Source organism: Centroberyx gerrardi, chromosome 3, assembly GCF_048128805.1.
Source record: "Centroberyx gerrardi isolate f3 chromosome 3, fCenGer3.hap1.cur.20231027, whole genome shotgun sequence".
Lineage (NCBI taxonomy): Eukaryota > Metazoa > Chordata > Actinopteri > Beryciformes > Berycidae > Centroberyx > Centroberyx gerrardi.
The window spans coordinates 8,957,469-8,972,534 of record NC_135999.1 but is presented as its reverse complement, the minus strand read 5'-3'; the positions used below and the strand labels follow the sequence as shown (position 1 = coordinate 8,972,534).

The 15,066-nt window shown below is 43.1% G+C and overlaps 2 protein-coding genes across 5 annotated transcripts in view; both read right to left on the bottom strand.

Annotated features, from left to right (window-relative positions):
- On the bottom strand, positions 1–10,178 carry pgm2 (phosphoglucomutase 2). The gene is made up of 13 exons (XM_071923260.2): positions 9,994–10,178; positions 7,871–8,038; positions 7,337–7,528; positions 6,268–6,351; positions 5,810–6,003; positions 5,317–5,506; positions 5,111–5,208; positions 4,489–4,669; positions 4,054–4,147; positions 2,484–2,613; positions 1,990–2,182; positions 1,300–1,433; positions 1–1,169 (listed from the first exon to the last, which is right to left on the bottom strand). The coding sequence occupies exons 1-13, from the start codon at positions 10,066–10,068 to the stop codon at positions 1,067–1,069; spliced, it is 1,836 nt and encodes a 611-aa protein (XP_071779361.2). The 5' UTR covers positions 10,069–10,178; the 3' UTR covers positions 1–1,066.
- A 1,355-nt stretch (positions 10,179–11,533) lies between these two features.
- The window catches only part of zcchc7 (zinc finger, CCHC domain containing 7), a 45,159-nt gene continuing 41,626 nt past the window's right edge, over positions 11,534–15,066 (bottom strand). For all 4 annotated transcript variants that reach the window (XM_078291451.1, XM_078291448.1, XM_078291455.1 and 1 more), the window contains 2 exons: positions 14,748–14,865; positions 11,534–13,589 (listed from right to left, as the gene is read on the bottom strand). In XM_078291451.1, the coding sequence (XP_078147577.1) occupies positions 12,979–13,589; positions 14,748–14,865 (729 nt within the window). In that variant the 3' untranslated portion in view covers positions 11,534–12,978. The remainder of the gene's footprint in view (positions 13,590–14,747; positions 14,866–15,066) is intronic.

Sequence of the window (15,066 nt, the reverse complement as noted above, 5' to 3'; positions counted from 1 at the left end):
CGCTGTTATAAACCGTTCTTTATTGAAGAAAACAAGCCGTTTCAGCACATTGTTTAAAGATAAAGCACACAAGGAAAGGTGGACTGCTAACCACCCATTTCTGAATTACAGTACTCAAGCAAGATCACCTAAATGCTGGAAAGTAAAATGATCTCAATTGTGTATTTAACTTGATGGTGTCAAGAGTCCCTTTGAGTTTAACAATTCATTTCAAGGAATGAGCAATCTGACAAATTCGTGTAGGGTGTAACAAGGTTTCTCCACTTGATGGTGCTGTAAAGCTTTATGCTTGAGTCATTTTACAAACTAGCAGCTCTGCAATGACACAGCCCTTTTATACTTGGAATGGCTTTAAAACACATCAAAATCACACTTCAGCCCCACTGTTCCTACTATACTCTGCTTTTAACTAATTTTAACATTCACACTTTAATTTCTGTGTACAACACATCCATCAGTTTTACAATATCAGTTTTAGCAGTTCTCATTTACACTCTTCTGTGAGTCTTGGTATTTAGTAGCCTTGTAGTTGATGCTGAAGCACAGTGCGGAATGCATAATTGTTACATACAAGTGAATATATGCTGCTTATCTATTTATCCCGACACTCAACAAGCAAGAAAGACTGCAGCTGCAGTGTGACATTTCACAGTTCTCATTTAAGAGCTTAGAGATAAACCAAATCCAAACCATGTGACTGTGATTTATTGTGATTGTTGGAGGTATACTGGCACTGGAGCCGTGTGCCCCAAACAAACAGATGGTGGACAAACTCAAAGTGGAGGTCAGAGGTTGCCATAAACTCTGCTGATTATCAAATGGGTATCAAGTCAGATTCATTAGTAGGTAACAGTATCCAGATCCTTCACTGATGCAACTGGCATATCTAAACAACAGTGTAGGAAAATAAAGTAATAAAAAGTAAGTTTCTAAATAAAACTGAAGCCTGTATTAAATCAATAATCCCCTCTACAGTAGTTAAGACATCGTGTGAAATGCTGGTCAGAGATACTAGTCACAACTGGTCCTGTGTGTGTATGTATATATGCAATTATGAATATCAGTGTTACTCCGGCTTGGGCTGCAATTTATTCTTCTCTGGCTGGAAGAAGTTTTCCACGATGGCATCAACCAAGTCGTCCAACTCCTTCTGCAGGTGCGTCACATCGCTGGGAGAGAAGCAGAAAGTGAGACAGGAACATAAAATATGAAATAATGGAATAACTGAGCTTGCGGTCTCCTTCACAGTTAGGAGTTTTGTCACTGTGGGAAGCTGGCCTGGTCTCTATGGCGACCTACCTGTTACCGGGGGCGGCGCAGAGCTCGGTGTAGTATTTGATCTTTGGCTCGGTGCCGCTGGTCCTCATGGTGGCCACGCCCCCGTTGGAGAAGGAGAAGGTGATCATCTGACTGGATCTGGAGGTGGGGAGAACCTGGGGGAGGAAAGGAGGGAACGATGGATGGAGAGATGGAAAGAGAGATACATGAAGAATTTTTGTTTGGAGGAACAGTTGAAGATTTGATTTTTATGTCTTCGCCTCTGCTGCAACAGTAATTTGAAGTAGGAATTTGGACTTGGAAATCTGGGTTACTGAATATCAAGTTCAACTACATGGATTTGGAATCAAGTCTCTATCTCTGTTAGTTTCATAGTCATGACTAAAAAAAAAGATATTCATCTAATGGCAGAAATTCCAGATCCAGATCACCACCAAAATCGAATTAATTGGTCTTTGGCCCAGGGCCGATCTGTCCACCAAATTTCATGGAAATCTGTTCAAAAGTTTTTGAGATATACTGCTGACAAATAAACAAATAAACTGGGGCAAAAACATATTCTCCTTGGTGGAAGTAACAAATGAAAGAGCAATGTTTTGGAAAAAAAATGTAATTGTCGAGGAAAATCAGTAGTATATGCCAGAGGCTGGCGGTGCTCTGTGTGTTGATCTGCATGTGTGTGTGTGTGTGTGTGTGTGTGTATATCCTTACAGCCTTGTTGTCGGGCTGGTTGCTGTCGTAGCCGGTGGTCAGGTCTCGTACAGCGGTGATGGAGACGCCTCCACACTCGGTGGGGTAGGAGCCCTTCTGGTTGCCGTAGTTACGCAGGCGCTCAAACAGGCTGCGGATCACATCCTGGTCGTGGCAGATGAAGTAGGAGTTTTTAGTGATGTGGTAGCCATACCTGAGGACGAGGAGTTTATTTATTTATTTAAAAAAAAAAATTAAATTGTGGAATAAGTTTAAGTAATAAGTTAATAAGTGTTGCCGTTATAAGCTATCTAAAGACCTACGCTTATAAAATAGTAATGTTTTGGAGGATGCAATCATTTAAAAAGTTGAAATATGGAGGATTTAAGTGGAAACATTTTTTACCCCGAAATGGACATTAAGTTCTCTGGAATATAATTTTCAACCTGTCTTTTGCAGTTTCAATTTACATACTGAAGTGACAGAATTCAAAGTGAACTGAATGTGTGTCTTACTCTTCATAGACGGCAGTGAGTTGTTGGGAGAGGCTTGTGTTTTTAGTGGCCAGATAGGAAGTCATCTCTCCTGCTATGGCTGCAGCGCTCACCCCATCCTTGTCCAGTACAGAGGGACTGCACATATATCCTGCAACACACGCACGCACGCACACGCGCACACACACACACACACACACACACACACACACACAAGACCCTGTCAATGCTTCATCCTTTCAACACAAACTTCCAACCCTGCTGTGCACACTCGTTTCTGTCTTCTGCTGCCAACAGCGCACGTGAAAGGCACAACATTCCAATTACAGCCTTAATCATGTTATATGGGAATGCACTAGAGTATGTGACCTTGTATGTGTGTGTCTGAGTGCATACACATCCGTTACATTAACCCAAAATGACCTTTACCCAGCACATGCTGTGGAAAATCCCGGGACTTGAGCGCACCCTTCCCATCGCGCCGCAGCGCGCCAGCCCTGACGGTCACGTGCGTTGTGGTGCGTGTGGGGCCTTGATTAATCAGCTCCATACACCTGCGAGTGTTTGGAAGTTTGTCGAGGTGAATAGTGGCTGGGGATCAGATCGCTGTGGATAATTGTTGTGTCTGTGATTAATGTAAGTTAAGCTTATTTGTATGATGATTGAATTGTTCTAAGTTGTTGCCAATCGGTGCCGCTAAACCCAGTATAACACATTACACGTATGCCGATATTTTATGAATGAAATGATGACGTCACTTGTAATTGTGTTTAGAGCACAGAAACAGTATATTTTTGTATTATATATTGGTAACTTAAGTCAAGTGTCTAGCTTATTATGCTTTGTAGTAGGCTATGTTATTTATATATTAATGTACACTTTATAATGTGTGGAATGTTTCTGGTTTGTTTATTATAGAAACCAACAATTCATTCAACTACTGCAAGCATTATCCTATATCAACATTGTATGGACTCAATCTACATTAAATGGATAAATGGACTCATTGCTCCTGTGTTTTAATGGACACACCACTTGTGATAGTCTAATTCCTTGAGCCAGACTCCTTTCCTTCATAAGAGTAGAACCTCACTCTTTTACACATGCTGTGTTTGAGTTCGACCACAGACCACTGACAAAGACCAAGGTCCACAGTTGAAATAAGCCCGACTTCTTCATGCTATCTGATGATTAAAAACATCCATGCATCTGTGATGGGTGGGGCCTAGTTCATAACCCCAGTCACATACTTTACCCTAACATCCAAAGGTTTCTACATAGGCTCATCCCAGTTGAATTTCACAAAGGATAGTTTCATCAGATCCTGTGTGTTGGTAAAGGGGTTTTAATAACTCTCAAACAGTAGGTTGCCCTTTGTCCCTCATCTGATCTCAGATCAAATTTACATCACATGAACACTTTTAGACAGATCAAACTGCCTGTGACATATAGGACACCATTACTCACACAAACTCATATAATGTCATGCCAGCAAAAATTGATAAGTACTGTTTTCCTGTGATGGTACCAGTAGACAACGTCAACATTAATGTGAGTGTGTGTGTGTGTGTGTGTGTGTGTGTGCGTTTACCTATGGCCTCCTCAAAGGCAAACAGAACAGTCTTCCCCTGGTCCAGCAGGTCTCTGGCTCTGTTTCCCATCCACTTGAACCCTGTCAGCGTTTCCTGTCCCAACAAAAGGCGATAACATAAACTACAACAGCAGCATTAAGGCAATCAGTGGAAACACGATTTGAAATGTGAACTCCTGCCTGGTTTGCTATGGTGAAACCCGCTTAAAACAGAGTGTGTTCAAGTGTATTGTTGGTATCCGTTAGCCAAGAAGCGAGAGTAGGCCTTCCATATGTTTTTTATGCAGTATGGAAACACGTGCATGTGTTTCTACAGTTTACAATGTTCACTTGATGTGTTTTAATGTGCTTTTTTAGTGCGTCTTGTGTTTTAAGCCGTGCTGCTCCCGAGTTTCACATTTGCAACAAAAATAGTCTGGAGCTTGATTGTGTTACCTCAAAGTGGAAGCCCTCCTTGAGAGCGATGGCTCGCAGTATCTTGGATGAGACGGTGCTGGCCAACATGTAGACGTTTTTGACAGCAGCAGCGTCGGGGTTTTGTTGTTTCCAGCAGCGGAACACCCACCAGCCCAGCAACGCTCCCAACTCATTACCACTGAACACTCGCCACTGTCCACTGACAGAGAGAGAGAGAGAGAGAGAGAGAGAGAGAGAGAGAGAGAGAGAGAGAGAGAGAGAGAGAGAGAGAGAGAGAGAGAGAGAGAAAGAGAGAGAGAGATGTTATAGGCTGCATTGCATTCTGGTCTATTGAGGCTACTGTTGGTGGAGAAATTGGTCTCTCTGCCTCTTCTACGATGGATTTCTCTCTGTACGATTGTTGAACGTCGGTGCAAAATGGTGAGTCTAGAGAGAAGCCCTTGCTCTTTGATTCTGAGGGACTGACACCAAACCCGTTTACTGCTGATGTTTTAGATAGCTGAAAATGTCACATCGTCTACGTTTGGTCAGTTATCCATTGGAATAAGAAAAATACACCACCAAACAACAAAATGGGCCCAAACATTCAAGATTTTTAAAAGTGTCTGGCATCATTCGCTAGCAGTAATATTATACACACCTCTTCTCTTTCTCAGCAATGGCCAGTCGATCAGCGTCAGGGTCATTAGCCAACACCACAGTGGCTCCTTCTCTATCTGCCAGGGCAAACGACAGGGTCTGCAGAGACACACACACACATTGCACCTTCAACCGTCACACAACACCATCTACGTATTGTACACTGACTGCATACGAAGTGTGTGTGAGTGTATGTGCAGTGTGTACCAGGACTCCCTCTCCCTCCTCAGGGTTGGGATATTTGACGGTGGGGAACTCGGGGTCTGGGTCTTTCTGCTCCTCTACAGCGTAGGGAGGGTGAAGGTCAAAGGCCTTGAAAGCTGCCTGGACAAAGGTGTGGCCGACGCCGTGCACAGATGTGTGAACAATTTTCACCTCTGAACTCTTGTTTATCTCCCTGTGGAGAAAAGAACCAGGGTCAAAACAAAGCTTGTATTGTTGTCTTTGAGTGTCCGTATGTGTCTGTGTATTGACTAATTGTAACAAAAATGTTCTGTGTTTCAACTCTCTAGTGTTGTGCGTATGTCCTAGTATGACCTGGTAGTATCACACCTTCAACACTGATAGATATTGACGAAGAAACACAGTCTATCTAGTTCCACAACATGCTTTTCTCTACCACCATCCATTCCCCTATGCTGCAGTTTGTCAACAAGGAGTCGTACGCATTTGTGTCGCCTGGTTTCTGCCTGCTGAGTACCTGTGGTGACAGTGTTTCTGGATGGCTGTGAAGTACTGTGTGTGGATGTCCTGGTAGGGGTCTTGGAGCAGCGGGCTCTTCAGGGCCTCCTCTGCCTTCCAGGACTCAGGCCAAGGCTCCAGGTTCTCCTCGATGGCCTTGGAGATGCCTTTGTCATGAGGGGACACAATCTGGGCTCCGTTCTCCCAGTACACCTGAGACACAGGCGGAGCGGCGGGAGGAAGATAGGATGGGGGGACAATAATGGATTGAGAGTATATAAGAGTATATAAAATAGGTCTCAGCTTGCCCGCGAGTGTTTTTCTGTACATCTGGGCAGCATTCCTATTTCCACTGTAGTGCAATATGAATCGGTGGGTGTGCACATTGCTAACAAATCTGACCCGAATCAATGAGCCTACAAAAACTTTTATCAGAAAAAAAAATATGACAAATGCTGAGTAAGTAAAAAGTGTTACCTTGTACCCATTGTCCTGTTTGGGGTTGTGAGAGGCAGTGACCATGATACCAGCACACAGACCCAGGTGGGACACTGTGAACGGCTGGAGGGAGGAGGAGAGGATTATGTCACCCACCAATGCGCTCAAAGGTCATGTTAGATCATATATGATAAACAGCACAGACATACAGACCGATACATGGACAGATATGTTGAAAGACGAGCTAACATGAGACTATAGGGGCTGGGCCTTGAAGCATCAGGTTATTACTACTGGACAAACACATTCTCTAATGAGAGCCAAAGGCATTATTGATAGATTCAACTCTGTTTTGGCTACAAGGCAAGCTGTTTAAACATGGGGATAATTAATAATCACATGGCACCACTGGAAAATGTCTGTGTGTGTGCAGATCATTTCAGTCTATGAGCCTACGGACAAGAGTGATTCATGTAATGTGTGCGTGATCCAAGAAAGCCCACAGTAAACCTGATTGGCTGAGAGGGATTGGTATGGAGTTTGTGCGGCTGCGGCCCGTGAGTCAATCAATAAGATACTGTGAGGATTCATTCCTCAGATAATGCAGTGTAACTGTCACACTGCAAAGGTAAACTACTTTTCAGTGTAAAGAGTACATGTCAATCAAAAGTGTACACTGTTGTCAAGACAAAATCTTATAAAACAGTGAGAATATCTGATGTGGTTTTATGGACAAAATCAACAAGCCTGTAGGTATATATGTGTGGACACAAGGTCAAAAGAATGCTGCCTTTATGAGTCTTAAACTGGGCATACCCGGTGATGTGTGTGTGTCTGTGTATTATGCAACATGTATACTGGTGTGTTTTTTCAGTGGAATTTGCCCTGTAGCCTCTGAGCCACGGTCCCACTGTCACCCGCTCCACTAACCAACATGACACCAAGCACACTGACTTGACAATTTGTTTTTCTTTTCAGGAATTTTTCTGAATTTTAAGCATGTGAACAGCATGGCAGCAGTCCTGTGTCCAGGTGTTCCTAGGGTTTAAATGTGATTGCCATGTAAAAAATAAAGAAATGATAAAAGCTGATGCGATCTTGAACATACCACAAAGGGTGTAGGGGTGATGTCAGAGAAGAGGTGGACTGGCACCCCTCTGCTAATGAAGACGGCTGCAGCCAAGCTGGAGAAGCGCTTGCTGCTGCCCCCGCTGGCAGGGTGGGCCCGGGCATCGTACCCGATCACCACCCCTCGCTCCTTCAGGTCCCCGAAACACTCCTCCAGGTAACGACAGAAGCCCTGGGAGGGAGGGAGGAGAGGGAGAGGGAAGGAGAGAGTGAAATTGGGCAAAAGACATGGGGAAATAAGAGAAGAGCGAGAAAGAGGAAGTGGGGAATGTGCGGTGTAGGGACGGGAGGAGGGTGAGAAAGGTTGCTGCATTGAGATCACATGATGACGGGTAACGGGACGTTGGCATGTGAACCATGCAGTCTGCCGCGAGAGTTTGGAGTGTCTCAACTGCTTTAAACACCGCCAGGGAACAAGAATCACACCTGAATCAAGAATGTGTGTGGGTGTATCTGGCTGCGCATGTGACATGGTGTTTAATATGCATGTGGGTGTACGGTAGGTTTTTTTTACCTGCGTGGTCTGGATGATGGTGAGGTCATTCATGCAGGAAATGCCGGGGCCCATGGCCGCCCTCAGGCCCGCTGTGCCAAACTCCATCCTGGAGGAGAAGCATTTCTGCAGAGCCTCCACTGCCCCGTCCTTCATCAGGCCCTGCACCAGAGACACTGTCTTGGGGTTCTAGGAGGAAACACACACACACACACACATACACACACACACATTGTCATATGCAGGAAGAGGGCGCCCTTTATATCCATCACCATTGGTAAGTTTATTCAATTTTGTAAGATAGCTTCCAACTCTTTTTGTCTGTCAGCTGATCTTTCCTCTCTGCTCCAGTATTTGAACCTCTGGTCACAATTAGCCACCAGGAATAAGTGGATCCATATGACACTTGGGCTTTCTGTTCACAAGATTGAGCCGGCCGCTCAGCAAGTTGTCCTCCTAACATAATTATCGTTAAAGGCTAATGAATTTGACTCCCTTTTCCAGTTTGACCTGATTGGTGGCATCCCATGCCTTCTTAAGGCCACAAATGACTCTGCGTGTGTTGGTCAGATGGCTGGATGCACATTACTCTGATTACAGTGTGTGGCTGAGCCTCCTCTATGTGAAATTTCCAATGATCTCATATCAGACTCCATGGAGCGGACCATGGTGCTAATTCTGAAAAGCTTTCACTTTCATTCAGTGTCTTTACAGTACAGACTGCAGGGACTTCCCTCCCTGGTAACTCTATTTTCTTCAAATAGCAGCTATTTAAAGGGAGTGCCTTTTTTTAAATGTATTTATTTATTTGGATCCCCATTAGCCACTACCAAGGTAGCAACTACTCTTCCTGGGGTCCACACAAGTAAACATTACATCATAATGCAAAACAATAATGTATTTAAAATCCAAGGCAAAAAGAAACAGAAAATAACAAAAAAACAAAAAAAACAAAAAAACAACAAAAAAAACAAACAAACAAACAAGCAAACTACAACAATTAAACAACAACAATAAAACTACCAAAAACAACAAATAACAACAATGACAACAAGCACCCACACTATATCTAAATAGTAAAACATTTGATACAGCTCAGGAATGATAGTAGTACCATTAAAAAAACAGCATAAACATGACCAAGAAAATTCCTCATTAATGATCATATAGTCAGATATTATGTAGCAAAACTTGTCCTATTTGGAGAGGGGCTGGTGTTCTGTGCCATTAGGTATTTCTTTAAACTCTTTTTAAACAGTTTTACTTGTTAAATGTGTAATGTCGGATGGCAAACCATTCCATATTTTCATTCCTCTGTACATAACAGTACGTTGCCTTGCATTCGTTTTTGACACAGGAAGTGAAAAACAACCTCTTGATGCATGCCTAGTATTAAAGTTATGGCCATTACAACTATATGAAAATTGATGGTACAGGACATTCGGGATTGCCTTGGTGAATGAAACAAGCTATGGAAAATATAATGGGCCCAGTCATGTTTATCATTCCATTCATACTGTATGTGACTGTATCTGATGTCACATCATTGTCTCTAGCAATTACATGTCATTGCAATGAAAGCTCAGCGGTGTGACACAGCAGCACACCAGTATGAACAGGATCTTGTCCTGTAGCCCGCATCATCACAGCTGCACCTCAAATGACCGACCTGATGCTCATCCCTTCTGCCTGTGTGCTGCATGGACTTGCAGAGTATGGGTCTACAAAAAAGTCTAAATTAATGCTTTTCTGAAAATATAATTAATTTTGCCTGTCAAAAAAAACAACAACACTAATGTTCCTTGTGATATTCGACAGCGAGTTTACAGCGACCTCATCATACCTTATGCTAGTTTTCCTATGATATAAAGTTAATTATAATAGTCCTATAATACTCCTATATGGTCTTTACAGATTTGCTGTGGTATTTGTATGGCATCCTTCTAAAAAAGTATTATAGGACTATTCTATTTATTTTTCGTAAGACTTGCTTATATTGGTGGTTGTCATGGTTTACCCACCGGTTTATTTACCACTACTCGCTGGTAAAGTTAGGTCACATGTAAAGTTTGGTAACATTTCATGCATTCAGCTGGCCAGCTAACAGACATCAAGCACCTGAAGCTAGCTGGCTGTCAACTCACCTTGTCATACTCCAGCCACTGCTTGACAGCCTGGTCCAACTTGATGTCGCCGGTTGTGGACAGACCGTTATCCATGTTCCCCTGTTCCTGAGTCCAGAGACTAGCTCGCTGTGGTCACACGGGGTCGATATGGACACACTGAGGGTTTACAGGCAGAAAATGAAAATGTGGATGTGAACACTTTGGCTTCCTGCTGTCCACGACGCGGGGCGGAGTCACGTCGTTAGGGGGCAGGGCGGCGTAAAGCGTCGGTCACGAGTTTCCCGTCGTGTGACCGTGACTGAAGTGTGGTGTTGCCTTCAAGTGGTGCTGTAAGTATCGTAATAACGAGATGAGCGCACAAAACAAAGTGGTAACTACGACTAGGAAAGTGAGAGCTTTATTTTTTATTATTAGAAATAAAAGTGCAGAACCACCAGTGTGTAGAGAATGCTTACAATGCAGCTACGGTTAAGTAACAGAATTACAAGAAGACCTTAAAAGAAAGACAAAGATTTAAGTGGAAACTTTAATTACCTAGATGTGACATAGTGGGGTAGAGAGCATGGACGCAATGGCAACAAGTGTGGTATTTTATTGTAATTATACCATATATATTTTTGGCATTTCTGCTTTATTAGACTGTCACAGTATAGAGAGACAGGAAAGATGGAAGAGAGAGAGAGAGAGAGAGAGAGAGAGAGATGACATGCGACAAAGGTGCCCGGCCGTTTATGTGGTATGCGGCTAAGCATTGTTTGTAAATAATTTGCGACATTTGAACCACTGCAGCATACAGTAACTCTGTGCTGCTTGATTTCCAATTAAAAAACACCCATCTTCTTTCGTTACAGGGTCAATTTTGTTATCGTTTCCGACAGAGGCACTTGAAGCGTCGCATATCGTATTTTGACTTCAAACCTGGGGAGGAGGTTTTAATAAATCGGAGGCGCGCTGGAAGGCAGCGTGAGTTGCACACTACCCCGTCCCTGTAGTTCAGGCAGTGCTTTAATAGGCTATTGGCATATTCCAGTGAGCCGTAGCATACCTTATACAAATAAATAGCATAACATGAACCAAACCCACAGGCTTAACAAACCAGACAAACCAGAATTGCATAGGCCTCGGAAATTCAGCTATTCTTGTCTTGCAACAGTCTAAGCAATCAGTAGCCCATTTTTTGAAGATGAACAATATTTTTACAAATTAAGATGCCCAAACTCTAATCCATTACACCAATGTACAGCTCCGTGACAGTGAATTAGAGGCTGAATTTGTGAGGTTATATGCCATTTGTCTGAATTTTTGTGAGCCAGCTTGGCACTGTCAGTTCTAAAGCAGTAAATTTACCATTTCCCCATATAATCTTCTTGGGTCCTGTCACATTCTCCATCGTTTCCAGTTCATTCATATGAAGTTGTAGATTGGCATGACAGCTCAGGTTTGGGAGCGCAACAGCCTCCTCTGTCTTGCTTCTGGTTATGAATGACAGGAGTGAATGCTGCTCACCAATAAAGCTCAGCAAACCTTTCTAGTGTTTTATTTTTTAACAAGAGCAGTAGCGTCCCATAGCTTACAGCCATGCAGGTACCTGGTCCCAAGATGTGTCACAGAGGAAAAAGACAGTTAGTGACTGGAACCAAATGATCTTTAATATCATCTACATGAATCATACAGGAGAGAATGCAGTGTGAACCATTATTAAACAGTTAAAAGTAATTAAATAAACCAGTGGTAATGTGGTGAGTGACTAATAACATGTCAGATCCAAACTTTATTTTTCCCAGGGAGACTGCAGGTATATCCTTCATGTTATTACAGTGACAACTACTTGGAATCTGTACAATTTGATTGAAATGAACAGTAAAACAAATAGAAGTTTAAAACGTAACACTGTTACAGCTGCATAATAGTAGCATGTTATCCGGATCACCCAAGAATTAGTGAGGCGACACTCTTCATATCTGCATAAAGCGTATGTAATAGAGGTATTTATGTATATTTATATATATACATGACTTACAGATTAGTGAGTGTTGTAAAAAAAATGGCATTCATTCATTTTTTTCAAAATGTAAATTGTTCACTTTTTTCCAATTATTCCCAGAGTCTGTGTTTTTTTATAATTCACCTAAACTCTAACAGAAAGCAGGCGTAGCCACTTTCAACTAAAACTATGACTTAAGAGCAGAGGCACTAGGAAATTCTGGAAAATACTGTCCTTAAAAAAGCTGAGTCAGTGCAGCTTTTGATCTCAAACCTTACAACACTGTGTTTAAACCACAGAAATCAACCAACACCCAATATCAGTCAGTCAGTGCACAACCCCACCAGAACATGGACTGATGTTAATGGGGCAGTTATAGAATGAAGATTAAATATGACTACGACACCCTTATTTTCACCATCACTTTGTCAGTAATTTATTGTAAACACTGAAGGATGATACAAGTAAATTTTCTGCCGTCTCTTTTTGCCCATTATGAAAGACTGTATAGTACTGTGAGTAATCCTATTGCGTAATCTAGAATGTTTACCACTGTGGAAATAATTTTTGAACCGATTACATGAATTCTCTCACCCTGGTTCTTGTACTTTGCTGTCCATTCCTACACATCTTGACAGTAACCTATGCAAATGTGAAAATGCCATCAAGTGATGCCATGGTTTGAGGAGAGGGGGGTTTGTCTTAGTTCTCACAGTTCTCACAGTGGCCACAGGGTGGAGCTGTGAGGGTCAGTTCAGAGCACAGTGTGAAACACCATCAACCCTCCCATCCTCCCTAAAGCCACTCTGCTGATTTCACTCCTTTAGAGCGAGACCTGAGAGGACAACATGTGAGACAGCATCCCAAATGTCATTCACACACAAATACTGATCATGCAGGTGTGCGTGTGATCAGACCCCCTCGTCCTCCTCTAAACACACACACACACACACACACACACACAGGATACTGAAGAAGATGTGTCCGAACCAAACACCCGCACGTCACACACAGTGGTGTTATCTGCTGCGTTTCCTCTGTTTAATGATGAACAGGTTCTCGTCGGTGGGGTACATCTCTGCGGTGGCCCTGTTGGCAGCCTTCCTCTCTCTCCCTCGGGCTCGACTGTTCTTCTTCTTCGCCTCTCCGGGCGCCACCTGAAACAGACGGTCCGGGTTGGGCTTGACGGGCGCCTCCGTTGGCCCCGGAGGGACTTGCTTCTTGTTTTTCTTATTCTTCTTTTTCTTCCCTTTCGTCTCTTCTTTGCCCCCCCCTCTGGGAAAGTCATCCGCCTCATCAAAAACTAGTTTCGCCGGCTTTGCCGGAGGGAGCGGGCCTCTCGAGGTGGGCACTTTTCTCTTGGGTTGCCATGGTTTCGCTGAACTGCTGGTTCCCTGTTGTTTGTGCCTGTCGGCCTTCTTCGTTTTGGGCCTCGCGGCGGGCCAGTGTTGGTCGTCGCTAAACCTGATGTGGTTGGGGCTGGGTGTGTGGTTGTTAGGGGTTTGGTGAGCTTTATGGTTAGGCTGGTGATGGTTGTTGTTGTGATGGTTGGTTTTCTGTCTCTTCTTTGGTGGTCCTGGGGTGAGAGCGGTCTGATAGCTGGTGGAGAGATAGCCAGTTTCCTTCAATTCTGGAAAACACAATGGTTTGAATTACTCATTTTATCTTTACACTTTCGTGCAGTTCTCACCACGGCACCACAGGGGTCAAGAGGGACTTCATCCCAGTTTACAGCACTTGAGAAAGTATTTTTTTACAGTGAAACTGAAACTCCTTTCACACCAGACTAGTGACCCAGGAAAGTGTGAAAGAGTGAACCCAATTATGTTGACCTCGCAAAACAAGCCAGGTCAAGATCGGGGTTGAGACCCGGGTCAGTATCTGCTCCTCTTGGTGTGAAAGTTGAGTGCTTAACCCGTGTGGTGGGGCAACACCTCCTTAGCTTGTTTTCCCAGCACTTATATGATGTAAAAGCCACACTATGCAAGGATGTTAACCAAGTTGGGACACTGCAGCAGAGAAGCTAAAGACAACTAACAGAACAGAATGGAACAGAACAGAACAGAACAGAACAGAACAGAACAGAACAGGACAGAACAGGACAGAATAGAATAGAATAGAATAGAATAGAATAGAATAGAACAGAACAGAACAGAACAGAACAGAATAGAACAGAACAGAACAGAACAGAACAGAACAGGACAGAACAGGACAGAATAGAACAGAACAGAACAGAACAGAACAGAACAGAACAGGACAGAACAGGACAGAATAGAACAGAACAGAACAGAACAGAACAGAACAGAACAGAACAGAATAGAATAGAATAGAATAGAATAGAATAGAACAGAACAGAACAGAACAGAACAGAATAGAACAGAACAGAACAGAACAGAACAGGACAGTGTCTGGAGCGTCATGCTGTCTGCCATGTTGAACACAGAATATAAACACATCTGCTTTTAATGACGTTATAAGATGACAGCCCATAGAGAAGAGACGATTAAAGTCATAATGAAATGAAAACTGACTTTTTAACTTGTTAGATAATTTTCCATGTCATAATGTAGATCTACTTAACAATACATGCAAAAAAGTTTATTTTATTTTGTTTTTATATCAAAATACTGTTACTTTCTGTTCTGGTACTTGCGACTAATAATATCACATATGCTTGAACAAACCCTCCTCCTGTCATATAAAGCTGCCTCTCTCCCCCACATGGACACTGCTACCATTTTGGAATAATCCCCCCCCCCCCCCCCCAAGATGTGTGTGTGTGACCTACCTTTAACCTTCAACCTTGTCCTGTATTCCCTGCGCTTGATGTCCTCCTTAACATCATAATGGTTGATGAATGGGGTGCTGGGATACGTTCCATTGAACATCCTACGCTGGGTACACGCCTGCGCAGGACACACACACACAAAACAAAAAACATCAGAGACACAGGATAAAAAAAACCAAACAGATACACAGATCACTGCAGTCAGTTTATCTTATGAGGATGAGAGAGAACCACACCAATGCAGCTAACTTAAACTTAACTTAAACGGTGCCTGCCTACGTCTTCTATCATCAAGCTGGGTTTTAGTTTGGTCTATCGG

What these genes read in the sequence shown, in the direction of transcription:
- pgm2 (XM_071923260.2), bottom strand. Translation starts at nt 10,068, where the DNA reads ATGGATAACGGTCTGTCCACAACCGGCGACATCAAGTTGGACCAGGCT. An exon ending in TCACCCCTACACCCTTTGTG is followed by an intron (nt 6,352 to 7,336) that starts GTATGTTCAAGA and finishes TCCTCCCTCCAG; the next exon opens with CCGTTCACAGTGTCCCACCT. An exon ending in CAGAAACACTGTCACCACAG is followed by an intron (nt 5,507 to 5,809) that starts GTACTCAGCAGG and finishes TTTTCTCCACAG; the next exon opens with GGAGATAAACAAGAGTTCAG.